The 13,230-nt window shown below is 53.6% G+C and overlaps 1 protein-coding gene across 1 annotated transcript in view; it reads left to right on the top strand.

Moving 5' to 3' along the window:
• Positions 1 to 13,230, top strand: part of FSTL4 (follistatin like 4) — a 414,621-nt gene that overhangs the window by 272,564 nt on the left and 128,827 nt on the right. Inside the window, exon 5 of the mRNA XM_043587798.1 lies at positions 12,138 to 12,331. Within this exon, the coding sequence (XP_043443733.1) occupies positions 12,138 to 12,331 (194 nt within the window). The remainder of the gene's footprint in view (positions 1 to 12,137; positions 12,332 to 13,230) is intronic.

Here is a 13,230-nt window from a genome sequence, read left to right as displayed (position 1 = left end):
TTAACATTTGAGCAGTTCTTTCCTGGAGACCTTCGCTCGGTGGTATTGATTTGCAGTCCACACGCCCCTCTTACAGAAGAGGACCATCTGCGCTTGCTGCCTCTAAAACCCCGTGGCTCTTTGGCTTGCCTCAGGGGCTGAGCAAACACCCCTGAGACAACACCACGGTGAGAGAAACACCACAGGCCTCACCAGGCATGTGAGACAGGGGATCAGAATGCTCCCTTGCCCCGGTCTCCTCACCTGCCGGCCCAGAGCTCTCATACCCTGTCCAGGGGTGTCCTGAAAGAATAGATACAGAAAAGAGCCCAGTTCTGCAGAAGGGGGGAGGGACACATGTCCTAGCCCCTGTCTCCTTCATTGGGGCGTCCGCCATCTTCCTCAGGGGCTGCCGCCAGCTGCCTTCCTGGGGCCAGGCGGGCTCTAGAGCCCAAGGGTGTGTCTCTGGGCCTTCTGCCTCCCCATGCTTAGCCTTCAAAGGCTGGGCTTGCACGCAGGTATGCACGTGTACAAAGCATATCCACAGGGCCACATATGCCCAGGTGCACCCCCATACTATTCCCAGTGTCTTAAAACTCCCGGGACTGAGGAGACTCAAAAGAAGACCACTACTTTATTACACCCACCAGGGTGGACCCTGTCAGAAAATAATAAATGCCGACCAAGACATGAAAAAAATTTGAACCTTTGTACCTTGTTGGTGCACATGTAAAATGGTACAGGCCACTGTGGCAAATGGTTTGGTGGTTCCTCAAAAAAATAAATAATTAAATAAAAATAGAATTGCCACATGAGCCAGCAGTTCTACTTCTAGATATAGACCCCCCCAAAAAAACGAAAGCTGGATCTCGAGGAGATATTTGTACACACGTGTTTATAGCAGCGTTCTTCGTCATAGCTAAAAACCTGGAAGCATCAGGGGTCTATGGACCAATGGATGAATAAGCAAAATGTGGTATATGCATACAGGGAGATATTATTCAGGCTTAAAGAAGAAGGAAATTCCGACAGGTGACAACATGGTTGAACTCTGAAGCCATCCTGCTGAGTGAAATAAACCACTCACAGAAAGATCCTGCAGGACTCCACTTGCATGAGATACTTAGAGTAGTCAAAATCATAGAGACCAAAAGTGCAGTGGTGGCTGCCGGCAGTGGATGGAGAGAATAGGGCTGTTGTTTCATGGGTACAGAGTTTCACTTTTACAAGATGGAAAGAGTTATCGCAATGAATAGTGGTGATAGTTGCACCAAATTATGAATATATTTAATGCCACTGAAGTGTGTACTTTAAAAAATGCCTAAGGTAGAGGGGTGCCTAGGTGGCTCAGTCGGTTAAGCGTCCGACTTCGGCTCAGGTCATGATCTCATGATTCACAGGTTCGAGCCCCATGTCGGGCTCTGTGCTGACAGCTCAGAGCCTGGAACCTGCTTTGGATTCTTGTCTCCCTCTCTCTCTGCCCCTCCCCCACTCACACTCGCTCTCTCTCTCTCTCTCTCTCAAAAATAAACAAACACTGAAAAAAAATTTAATGGTTAAGACAGTAAATTTTACACTATGTGTATTTGACCATGATAAAACTAAATGGGTAAAGAAGAAGGCCACGGATTCTAGTTGTCACATAGATGGCTTTATTTTAATCCTGTCAGACCCAAAGCCACCTTTTCATAGCAAATATTTTGTAGAACCCCCATATAATTTTGAAATGAATATGTGTCTTATTCAAACTGGGATGTAAAGGAGAAATATAAGAGAAGTAGTAGCAATAAAGTCTGGCTTTCAGTATGTAAATGTTTGGACACCAGCTGCGTATACTGAGTCATAGTGGTCAGATGTCAGCACCCACCCACGGATCCTGTGAACAGCTACAGACAGACCCTGTGACGGGCATGTTATGTTAACACTTTGAATACTTAAGTGATGTTGCTTTTGGAGGTGTAATTCTCCAAAATGGTGAATACTTCTTGACACAGTTGTAAACAGAGTTTACAATACCCAGCCTAGCTGCCTCCTTGGAAAATCCTTGCAAACCCAGGGGGCAAAATACTTTATATACAATAAATATATGCAATGTTTGTATAAATAGCATTGCCTTAGACTCTAGGCCTCTAGTAATAGAATATCTCACTTCAGTGACTGTCCACTGAGACGTTTGAAAACATGTAGGAGATGCCAGGCCCGCAGAAGTTTGTTGTACAGGACTCTGCTCCAAATGATAGATAGGATCCCTAGGGTCCCTGGCCCCACTCATTAAGGGCCGTTTAGGCCCCCCAGTCATTGTGAAAACAAAGATGCTCCCTACAAGAGTCCAGCTCACCTCCCAGGGACAGCACTGCCCCTCTTGAGATGTCTGATGGAGCCCCCTGCATGCGTTGTGAGTCCACATGAGAGCAAAGTACTCCTTCTGTGGCATGCAGCCCTAGTCCTGGCCAGTGAGAGAGCCAGAGACAGCCTCAGGCCCTGCCGTGTCCCGGGCTGAGGTCCCCCTCAGCTTGGTAACCCCTCAAAGGCCATAGCATCTCAAAGCTCAAAGCAGCAACATTCCTGGACATCACTGACTCCAGAGAAGCTACATTTTCGCCATCCCAACAGCAGGACCCTTCCCTTTGGTTAGGTGTTTGGGGGGATGGAGTCTCAGGAACAAATAAATGGAATTGTCCCAGGCCAAGGGTGATGCCCACTCTCTTCCTCCTCGTCCACTCCAGATTTCCGGCCTGGTGGCCGTGGCCTCATTCAGCTGTCCTGCTTCTCCTCTAGGTGCACGTGAGGTGTGGGGTGGGAGTGCACAGGCGCTGAGCTCTGGACAGGGCTGTAGGGGACCTGGAGCCTGTCGGGAGTCATTGTCGTCCTTCCAGAAGGAATTGGTGACTTGTTAAGGATCCAGGTTGGGTGTGGGTTTCTCACTAACCCAAGAGTAAAAACTCAAGCTCTTCATGCCAGAAGGGCTTCAGCGTTTATTCAAGTTTTCAAACGTTACACTTTCACTCCTGGGCCACCTGATAGATGTGCCAGTCAGCCATAGAAAGTGCCTGTGGATCCCTCTCCCAGGAATCCAACCAATTTTGCTTTCTTTAATAGGAATAGAAGAGAGGATTGTAAATGCCAAATAGCAGATTGCATGGCAACATCAATTGAACCGGGCATTCATGAGGAAATGTACCATTTATCTAACAAAGGTCTGGGTGGTTTTGTTAATTTAAATTACCTGATTCTGGGGTGAAAATTGAGATGAGGCTTTGTCCACAATTCAGGCACGCATGGAGGTGGGTACTTCCCTAGCGCTGGAGAGGGCTTGGTCTGTGCTGCTGCAGCAGCCGGGGAAGGAACCCCATGGTCTGCATGGTGTGTAGGTCGAGCTCAGGCAGGGCCAAGGCCATTGGCAGTCTCAGACCTGCAGATTCTGTTTGTGGACCCAAAGTGGGCCGTGTACCTTGAACCCATGATGTTCAAAGGCAGTTGGGATGACTAATAGGGCACTCCAGAGAAAAGGAGAGATATTGACCAAGGACCGTTGGCCAATGTGATGCCAGGCCCCCTTTAAGGCCTGAAAGGATGAGGGGTTGCTATGAATGTGGTAAGCCCGTTGCTGATTCTGGAGTTGGGACTAGTGGGTGAGGAGGAGACCCAGGTGAAGTTTGGGGTGATGAAAGGGACAGGAGGCCTGCAGAGCGCCTCCAAACCACGAGCAGGCAGCTCACCAGTGAGCTCGTGCCCAGTGATCATGCCCACCACGGGGTGCCATGGCCATGCTCTCTAAGACAGTGACGTTCACCCAAAAGACACAGAGGCACTGGAATGCCGTCTAAGGAGGAGGCAGACTGGGGACGAGGACACGGCGAGAGTGTGTGGCTTGGGGCAGAAACAAAAGCAGCCCCTTAGGGGTGGGCTTTGGCAGAAAAGCCAAATTTAGAGAAAGGGCTTTTCAGGAAGGGGTACGTGGGAGCAAAGTCTGCAGGCCTGCTTCTGGAAGGTAGGGGAGTTGCCAGCAGCTGTAGCTTAGGTCATGGTGGAAGGATCTCCCCAGGGTGCTAGGGTGCGGGTGACCATGACCCATGTGCTCAGCAGTCACAGCCAGGAGGGGGTCAGCACATGGCATGACTTAGAGCACACCTGTTCATGTTGGGGATTGTGAGGAGACTGTATCATGTGTGCTTCACAGTCTGCTAGACTTTCCAGAGCTTTGTGGCTTGGTCAAAGCAAAACTACATCGTGTTAGCAAAAAAGTGTCCTGAAGATAAACCCATTGATTTTGGCATTTATTGTTAATTGAGTTTTCTCAGAAACGGCAGCAGAAAGATTGTTAATGTTCATGAATTTACATCAAGTTAAACATCTGTTCCTCTTAAGCTAAACTCCAGTAAAGTTATGGCAGCTCATAAATTAGATCTGGGAGTAAAATGCTTCCTGCTCTTTGCACAGCTTAGTGGTTTCCAAATAGACCTCAGAATGACACATTGCAACTGAGGCCCGTGTCACACAACCACGTTCAGCTGTGATGTCGGTGCCAGACGATTAAGCCAGGTTTTTGCTTTGGTGGTAAAGATTGCAGCTTTATCGGACAGCAGTGACATTACTTATCAGGCGGGATGGGGACAGTGTGAGAACTAGGGCTGCTAATGTTTGCATTGGGGGTGGGGGAGAGTCTGCCCATGAGCAGACCCAACAGCGGCCAAGAGCTTGTGGGCACATCCAATCTCTCCCTTGGGCCCCTCGGGGGGTTCCTGGGTGAGGGTGTCAGGATCTGAGCCTAGGGTCTGGGGCACCCTGCCAGGTCGGGGAAGGGCTGGAGTCCAGTGGGTGTGGCTCAAGGGCATGACTGACTGCCACGCAGTTTCTAAAGGGATGGTCTAGGTGTGGTTTTGGAAGGGAGACGTCACAGCCCACACGCTGGCATCTCTGAGTACGACCCACCAGGCCCCTCCCCAGTGCTTCCTTCCCATCTCCCTGTCCCTTAACCCACACCCGTCCCCAAAGGGATTGCTCCTGCCAGCGGCAGAGCAGTGGCCTTCATGTCGAGTAATCTGTGTCCTGCAGTCCCCTGTCTAGTAAACTTGGGCTTTGTTGGGGACTCCCAGAGTACAGGGCTGCCACCGTGCGGGATGGCCATCAGGGATTGGGGTCTTCATGGTGGCCTTGGGATTGCCCCCACCTACCACTACCCGCCAAGCCACCGGGGTCCCCAGTGTCAGCTTTGTGCTCATTTGCTGACCAGAACCCTAGTGTGGAATTGGATCCTTCCCAAAGTCTGCTGTGGCTGAATTCACCCCCAGGCCTCCCCACCTGAGCTGCTGCTCCAAGGCATGGGTTCCCCCGCCCTGCTGGCCTCTTCACAGGGCTGTCCAGGCCCGTCCTGACCAGCAGTGGCAGAACAAGAGGGCAGACGCTCACATTTTCCTCCTCTCCGGAGGCAGTATCTAGGGAGCTGTGTGTGCCCACCAGAGGGGACTCAGAGGAGCCACATCTATGCAACCTAGTGTCCAGAGGGGCAACAACCCCCTGTGGCTCACCACCTGACCACCCACCCCAAGGCTGGCCATGCCAGACTCCGTTCTGTGGGGCCACCATTGCAGGTTTGGGGGGACCCCAGTGGATGAGATAGGGTCCACGCCCCCCAGTGACCCCACATGCCATACGCTGGAGCTGCCCATGCCACACCCACATCACACACGCGGTCCTTCCACAGGAGCTGGCGTGAGTCAGGACACACCTCCCAGCCCCCTCCAGAGTTCCAGACCTTGGTCACTGTGGCTCAAAGTAGCTGAGATTGTCCCCTCCTTTGGGCAGGGCTACAGCCTTCATCTGAGCCCATCTGCTGCCCTCTCCACCTAGGATTCCACAGCTGTCCAGTGAGCAGACATTCAGCCAGTGCCTTCTACATGCCGGACCTGCACCAAGGCCCGCCCCTGGCCTTGGGGGGCCTTCAGTCCCACAGGGCCACCTGGCAGTCAGCAGGGAGCGAATAGGAGCAGAGAGTGAGGCTGGCAAAGTGTAGCAGTAGGGAAAGGGGACCAGCCCGTGGGGCACCTCTCTACCCAGATCGGCGTGTTGGGGAGACAGACCAAAGGACTCGGTGAAGAGATGGCTGAGGGTGAGGGAGAAGGAGAGACAGCCCGGGATAGCCCCTCACCACCCGCCCTTCCCTGTGCCTGGTATCTCCAGCCCACCCCTCGCCCACCTGCAGGTGCCTCCTGTATCCAGAACCTGGGCTTCCTGCAGGGGTCTTGACCATGCACGGCCTCACACTCCATTAGAATCTGAGCTCCCCGCTGCCCAGATGGCATCTCCGCCCTGCCCTCCTATACAAACCCCCCTCTCTTGCCTCTCGGGGGCCGCCAGCCCTACCCACATCTGGAACGTGAAGCCTCACCTGCCTCAGAGTGAAGACGGATCCTTTGAGGCCCAGTCCGGCAGGGGCACGTGTGGCTAATGGAATATTCACAATGTCTCCCTTGCTTCCCTTTGTTTTGCACTAGAAAGTGTTCCTTTGATGGACATTTAATTCCAGAGGCTGCTACCTGCTTCCTATCTCTCTTTGCTCAAAAAATTAAATGCGGATGTGCCCGTGCTCCTGCTATAATAATGTCCCTCGGCGTGGAGGGAGCGCGGCTGGGATGGGAGAACATTAGAATCTTCACAGAGGGACAATTATTGAGGGAACTAGATTAATGAGGTGTCATAACAACTTAGCTAGATCTGTGGCTGACCTTTCTCATGGAGAATGGGCTTGATAAATGTAGTTCATTACCAAGTTCTGACATGAAAATAGGATCACACTCCGGGCTCCTCAGCAGGCTGATCAATATTTTATCTGCCAAAGCAGCAGGAGGAGCCCCGTACACATGTGCTGGCAGGAAGCTCGAGACCGGTGCCCAGGTGGCCACTGTGCACAGAGGGCACCCAGGCTGGCAGGAAGGTAGCTGGGTCCTTCCAACGGCCTGTCAGGATGTTCGTCTGTGTCGGGCCAACCAGGACATGAGCCTCCCTCCCTGAGAGGCCCCAGAGTGGGAGTGTCTGTGGGCAGTGGAAAGGGAGGGAGGTTTATCTACAAATACCAAGTTCATGGCCACCTGTGCCAGGCACTGGGCGTTGGAAGGGGATGATGACAAACGAGCCACGGCCCGGCTCGCTTGGGGCATCAGCCCTACTTCATCCAGAGAAGCCCTCAGGCCTGGCTGACTCCTTGGGACTTTGCAACTCTCAGGGCCACAGAAGCTAGTGAGGGATTGTCATTGCCCCCATTCTAAGGTAGGAAGTGGAGGCTGGAAGGGCAAGGGAATGAATGCCTTTCCTGGGGTCTCACAGCTCATCAAGGCAGAACCAGATGGTCTCCTGGCTCCCTGTCCGGTGCTCCGTCAAGTCTTGTGGTGATTATCATTAACAGGGGTTGGTATCAGGTAGACACAGCAGCCTGTGATGAAGTCATGGGCAGGGTTGTTACAGGGTGGTCCCATCACCCCTGGCTTCTCTATGAGACAGTCTATCCTGGAGCCACAAGACTCAGTACTCAGCCATATTCCCTAAGTAACTCATTCCCCACGCATTTCGCACTGTAGTGTTGCCTGTGTAAGTGTCCAGTCCGGTCCCACCTGCCTGGAACTTGCCATCCCATGGAGGGGATATGGCAGATGCTTAACACCCCATCCAGATTCCCTCATTCAACCCTACAGGTCGTGTGAAGCTTTGGTGGACCATTGCCCATAACGCTGGCCGATAGCCTCCAACCTCGGGGACCCGCATCATCAGCCTGAGGGCACTTTCGGGCCTCAGGAGTGTGCTCAGTCCTCATTTGGGAAGTCCAGAAGTGCCAGACAGGGCAGTAGTTAATGCCCCCAAAAGCAACCCTCAGCCAACAAGGGACGGAAGTTGGTGGAAGAGTGTCCCGCACCCTCTGACCTAAGCGGAGCGACTCTGAGGCCTGCTGGACGTAGTCTCTCCAAGGTTCCGTGGGACTGTGCCCCGGTTGCCCACAGTGGCCACCCCCCCTTTATTGGCTTTCCCCCACCCCAGGCTCACCTCCCTCTTCCTTCCCCTCAGTTCTTGGGGCCATCTCCAAACATACTCCTCACCCTAGATCCTTGTCTCGGGCTGTGCAAGCATCCCACTCTCCAGAGTTCTCAGTGGAAATCCCACCAGCCGTGGATCTGTTAGTGAGGAAGCTTCACTTTACTCGGGGCTGAGTCACACAAGCCCTGATTCGAGGCTCCCAGGAAGGGCTGACCATTGCCATTCTCACCATCATCATGGCCAGCACACATAGGGACCCAGAGAGGGGGGTTGTGGTCCCCAGGCCTCAGCCACGCCCCCTCCACAGACCTTCTCTCCAAAGGGCCGAGCGTCCAGGGGGCCAAAGATAAAGCCTGGGCAGGTGATCCCTCTCTCCCCCTGGGACCCAGGCCCCCTCCAAATAGGGGCAGGGATGCTAGTTTAGACTCAGTGATGTCTCTGCAGGGCCCTGAATGAAGAGTAAGCCACATGGAGATTTGGGTCAAGAGCATTCCAGATGGAGGGGGCGGTGAATGCCGAGCCCCGGGCAGGAGCACACTGTAGGGTCCAGTCCTCGCCCTCCACACCCCCACTGCTTCATGTCCCCTGCGTGGGTTTGCCGGGTGGGGTCGGGGGTGACCCAGCTGAAGAGAAGAACCCAACCCTTGAGTACTGGCCCTCTCTTGTCCAAACTGAGTAAGAGGAAGAGGAAAGTCAGAAAACAGAGGCTGTGTGGGCCAGGCCCTCGGGGTCCCCGTGAGGCAGAGGTGGGCCAGCCCGGGGCTCAGCATCTCCTTTGCAGAGGGCCCTGCTTGACCTCCTGCCAACCCTTGGGAGGGAGATTTGGAGGATGTCTTTCCTTTCTTTATATTCATCTGCACTTTCCAGACGTTCTTTGATGGACACATGATTTCTTTTCTAATAAGATAATTGTTCAAAACCAGCAGCAGGGTGGGGAGCCTTTAGCTAAAGGCCAGGTCTGGCAGATCCACAAATGCCCGGGGCTCCCCCTGTGAGCCACTCCTGTCTGCTCCCATGGTGACACCAGGGGCAGGAAGAAAAACAAATACAACTGGGACTTGGTAAGCTGTCACTCCTGCCGACCTTGCTAGCCTCTGCATTCTGGAAAGCAAGGCCTGCCGAGGTGGGGGGAGCTTGCCAGGGGGCCGTCCTTGCTGGAGATAGAGGGTCAGAGGGCATCCTGGTGAGAGGGCTTGGACTTCAACTAAAATGACCATCTCCATGGGTGCAAAAATGGCACCATTGGGCATCTTCCCTCTGGTTCTCACAACTCCTCAAAGTTCTAGGGACACTAGAGGAGCTCGGGAACATTGGGCCAATGGTTTCGTTATCTGAGGCTAAGACTCATGTCAAGGACGACTGCTTCTGGGGTAAAGGAGGATAAGATTCTCTCCCAGCAGCACACCACTTCATCTTGAGAGCCCGGTCCCCCACAGCCCGGGCACAGTGAGGGCTCTCAGTAAGGACAGAAGGACAAAGGAGTGCCTGGCATCCTGCCTCAGCCCACGCTTCCCTCCCTCCTTGCTGTTCACTCGGCCCCCACACCAGCTTCCTCCCGATACTTGCCCCTGCCCTGTGTTCCCTGCTGCCTGGCATGGTCTTCCTTTCTGTCCTTCCTCCTCCAGGGCTCATCCTGCAGATCCCTCCCCAAGGGAGGCTGCCTTCACCCTAGCCCCGTGAGCTCTCCATCTGAGGGCACCTCTGACACCCAGGACTGGAAGCCCCGTTGTGTCCCAGCATGCCAGCGGCATCTGGCACAGACTTTGCAAATAAATGCCAACAAAGGGTGGGAGGGGCATGGCCTGTGTGGGCCCTGGCAGGGGGCAAGCCCGGGGGCCCCGGGAGTGGACCTTTCCCCACCCCTTACGCCAGGTTCATTTCTAGACACGTAGCTACCGTCCTGAGCAGGAGGTGTGTGCAGGGCAGTGCCAAGGTGGAAAAGCCAGGAGCCTCTGAACTCACAGTGAACTGTACGGCCAGAGGAGGAGGAGCAGGGCCTAGAGACCCTGCTGTGGACCACCTGACGGGCCCCACCTCAGTAGTTTCCCTGGTCTGCTGGGGGCCACGGGCTGCCTAGGGCAGCAGGTGGCTCTCAGGAGATCTGTGCCCCACCGAGGTCTGTGAGGAAGGTTGGAGGGACCCAGAAGGATGAGATGCCCCTGCCCATCCTGCTCAGCCTGGCCCATCCCTCAGGTGGCCCTGCTGTGCACGGTCCCTACAGACCGTCCACACAGCAACCTCCTTCCCATCCACGCTGCTCGTGTCCCGTGTCCTGACTTCTGCTCCATTCAACCCTGCTAGGGGTTTGGGGAGAAAAGATTGGGCCCAAACTCTTCTTCTCTGTGCCCAAAACCGACTTTTATCTGGGCCCAGGAAGAAGAACCCAGCAGGCTACCACATCTTCCCCTGGGCAGGAGTGATTCTGTAGTGGGACAAGGCCACTGATTTCAACACCGTGCACTTCTGTGGACTTGAGAATCTGGTTTGCCAGCTGGGAGCCCTGAAAGCTCCCAGGAATGGATATTCCTCTCAGACCAGAGAGAGATACTAGCCAGGTTAGGGGGTTGGGAGAGCCATTCTCGTCAGAGCATGGAGACTCCCAGAGAGCAAATAAATTTGATTATATTGAACACAGCAATTGATTTTTTTCTAAATAAACATGCAGGAGAAAATGGTAACAGGCATCTGTTTCTGACGAGAATCAATTGACCCCAAATTAGAAGAAAATCTACAAACGCAAACAAGCACGAGAAAAAGTGGTTGGGGCCATCGAAGCTTGTCTAGTGAGGGAGGGAGGGAGACGGACAGACAGACAGACGGACTTCCCTGTGAGCCTTTCCCCACCAAGTAGCTTCCTTGTTTGTTGCTCTTCAGCAAATGTGGTTTTGGTCATGAGGAAGGGACAGTAGCTATCATTTTGTGAGCCCTTATTCGGTGCCAAGCCAGTGCTGAGCCCTTCATGTGCATATCTTATTTAATCTTCATAGCATCCCCATGTGGAAGGCACTGTTCTCCCCACCTCACAGATGAAATCACAAGGCACATGTTTAGGCAGCAGCAAACCCAGGACTCATGCTCAGTGGACTCCGGAACCAGTGCTCTTCAGCACTGCTTGATATTGACTCTCCAACCCTGAGCTGTTACCTGGTGCCCTCAACTGGCCTTAGACTTGAGGGGAAGAGCCCCAGGCCCAACAGTCCCTTCCGAGCAGCATGCATTGGCCTGGCCTTCGATGGGGTAGACAGTGAGGAGCCCACGCCCACACCCACTCCCCGGGACTTAGCAAAGCCAAGTGCCATAATGCTCCCTCCCCAGGGAGGTGGGGAAGTGGGAGCGCGAGGAGCCATCCTGCTCCGCGAACAGCCTCACCGCCTCAGCTATGGGCTGAGCCCTGCGTGGTGTTCACCCTAGTGGGCCCGTCCCCAACAAGATAAACTACATCCTGTCACAGTGCATCACAGGCCTCATTTGCCAGAACACCGAGTGGTTCTGTTGCCGTTCAGCAAGCATGCCTGAGATGCAAGACCTAAGAGTCATGGGCCGTGTGCTTCGGTTATAATTTCTTAAAGCTCCCTTTTGTTTCTTGGTCATAGATTGTGTACACATGTTTGTTCTGAAGTAATCCAGCTCTGGGAATGTACCTAATTAACTTAAGCAGGGGCTTATTAGTCCTGTTAACTAAAATTCCCTAATCTATGAGGCCAAGTATTCAAAAGCAGCCTTTAAGGTAGGATTAAGGCAAAGACGAGCTATTACAAAATAGAACTGGGGCCAGTTTTCCTAAATCCGCTGTGGGGCTGCCGCTGTGAATTGCCCTAGCCCAGCTTCCCTGTTGTATCTGGCACGGTTGCTCCGTGTCTGGCATATAATAGGTGTTCAATAAATATTTGTGGGATGAGCAGACCGGCTCCTTCTAGCATGGGTATCCTGCAAAGCATATATTCAGTGCTTCACTGAATCTGTATATCGATGAGATGGATTGGCAGGCCGATGGACAGACAGGCCCCATGTACTCCAGGTGCGGCCTGCACTGCCCGTGCTAAATGCCCAAGACCCCCAGTGAGTGGGAGGGACAAGATTCTCTCGAGACCAACAGAGGAGCCTGGCTGCAGTAACCTGATACTGTCTTCCAGATGACCCGTGCACCATGGCCGACTATGCCCGCCTGAAGAAAGTCCTTCTGGCGCTCCAGGCCCGCCAGCGGCCACTCCCAGATGAGGACAGCCGACAAGACCCTGCCTCTCAGAAGCGCCTCCTGGTGGAATCTCTATTTGCGGACTTGGATGCAGATGGCGACGGCCACCTTAGCAGCTCGGAACTGGCTCAGGTAGGTACAGCATATGCTGAAAAACCGAATTACGGAAGAGTCCGGTTTCCTATGCAGTGTGCAGATAAAGAGAACCGGGAGGTCCATGTGAGCACAGTCGTTCATAACTGCTTTTGTAACGGGACACTTCGGAGGCCTCTCTCCTGCAACAGCAGCCTTTCCCCTGGGAGTCAGAGAGCTTGCATTCAGTGCCTCTGAGAATCTCTCAGTGTTTTCCCACCCGCCACCTTCAGCCAATATTTACAAACAAGCTTCGAAACGCTCTCAGCTAGCTGGCAAAATACATACTTCCGAGGGGCTAGCCTTGAATGTTTTCATCAGGAAGTAAGTCTTTTCTTCTTGGCATCCTCTACTTTGCTTAGCGGGAACGTTGAAAGGAAGTAGGTCTTGCTTACACCAAGCAGCTTGGGGGCTCTTTTTTTTTTAAACAGGATAAAAGTGGCTTTTATTTTTTAGTTTGTTAATTTGTTTTGAGAGAGAGAGAGAATGGGAGAGGGGCAGAGGGAAAGGAATGGAGAGAATCCCAAGCAGGCTGCACACTGTCAGTGCAAAGCCCGGCACGGGGCTCGATGCCAGGAGCTGTGAGATCATGACCTGAGGCGAAATCAAGAGTCAGATGTTTAACCGACTGAGCCACCCGGGCGCCCCCAGGACCTCGCCATTCTGTAGGGCCCGACCTGCTTTGCTTTGCAGGAAGCCCTGCCTCCCTCCGCAAGCACAGCACACATGTCCCTTTCTCCAGCTCCGAGGTGGTGCCAGGGCAGTTATTGTCTGCAGCAGAAAGTGAAGGAGTAACCCAGAGCACCAGTCCCTGCCAGCTGCCGAGAGGGCCTCTAGGATGCTGGTGGCAGACAGGCAGGTCAGGTAGGCCAGAAGGGCCTGCGTTCCTACTCCCGCTC

This window comes from Prionailurus bengalensis, chromosome A1 (genome assembly GCF_016509475.1).
Source record: "Prionailurus bengalensis isolate Pbe53 chromosome A1, Fcat_Pben_1.1_paternal_pri, whole genome shotgun sequence".
In the NCBI taxonomy this organism is placed as follows: Eukaryota; Metazoa; Chordata; class Mammalia; order Carnivora; family Felidae; genus Prionailurus; species Prionailurus bengalensis.
The sequence above is the reverse complement of the archived record's forward strand: the minus strand, read 5'-3'. Positions and strand labels throughout refer to the sequence as shown.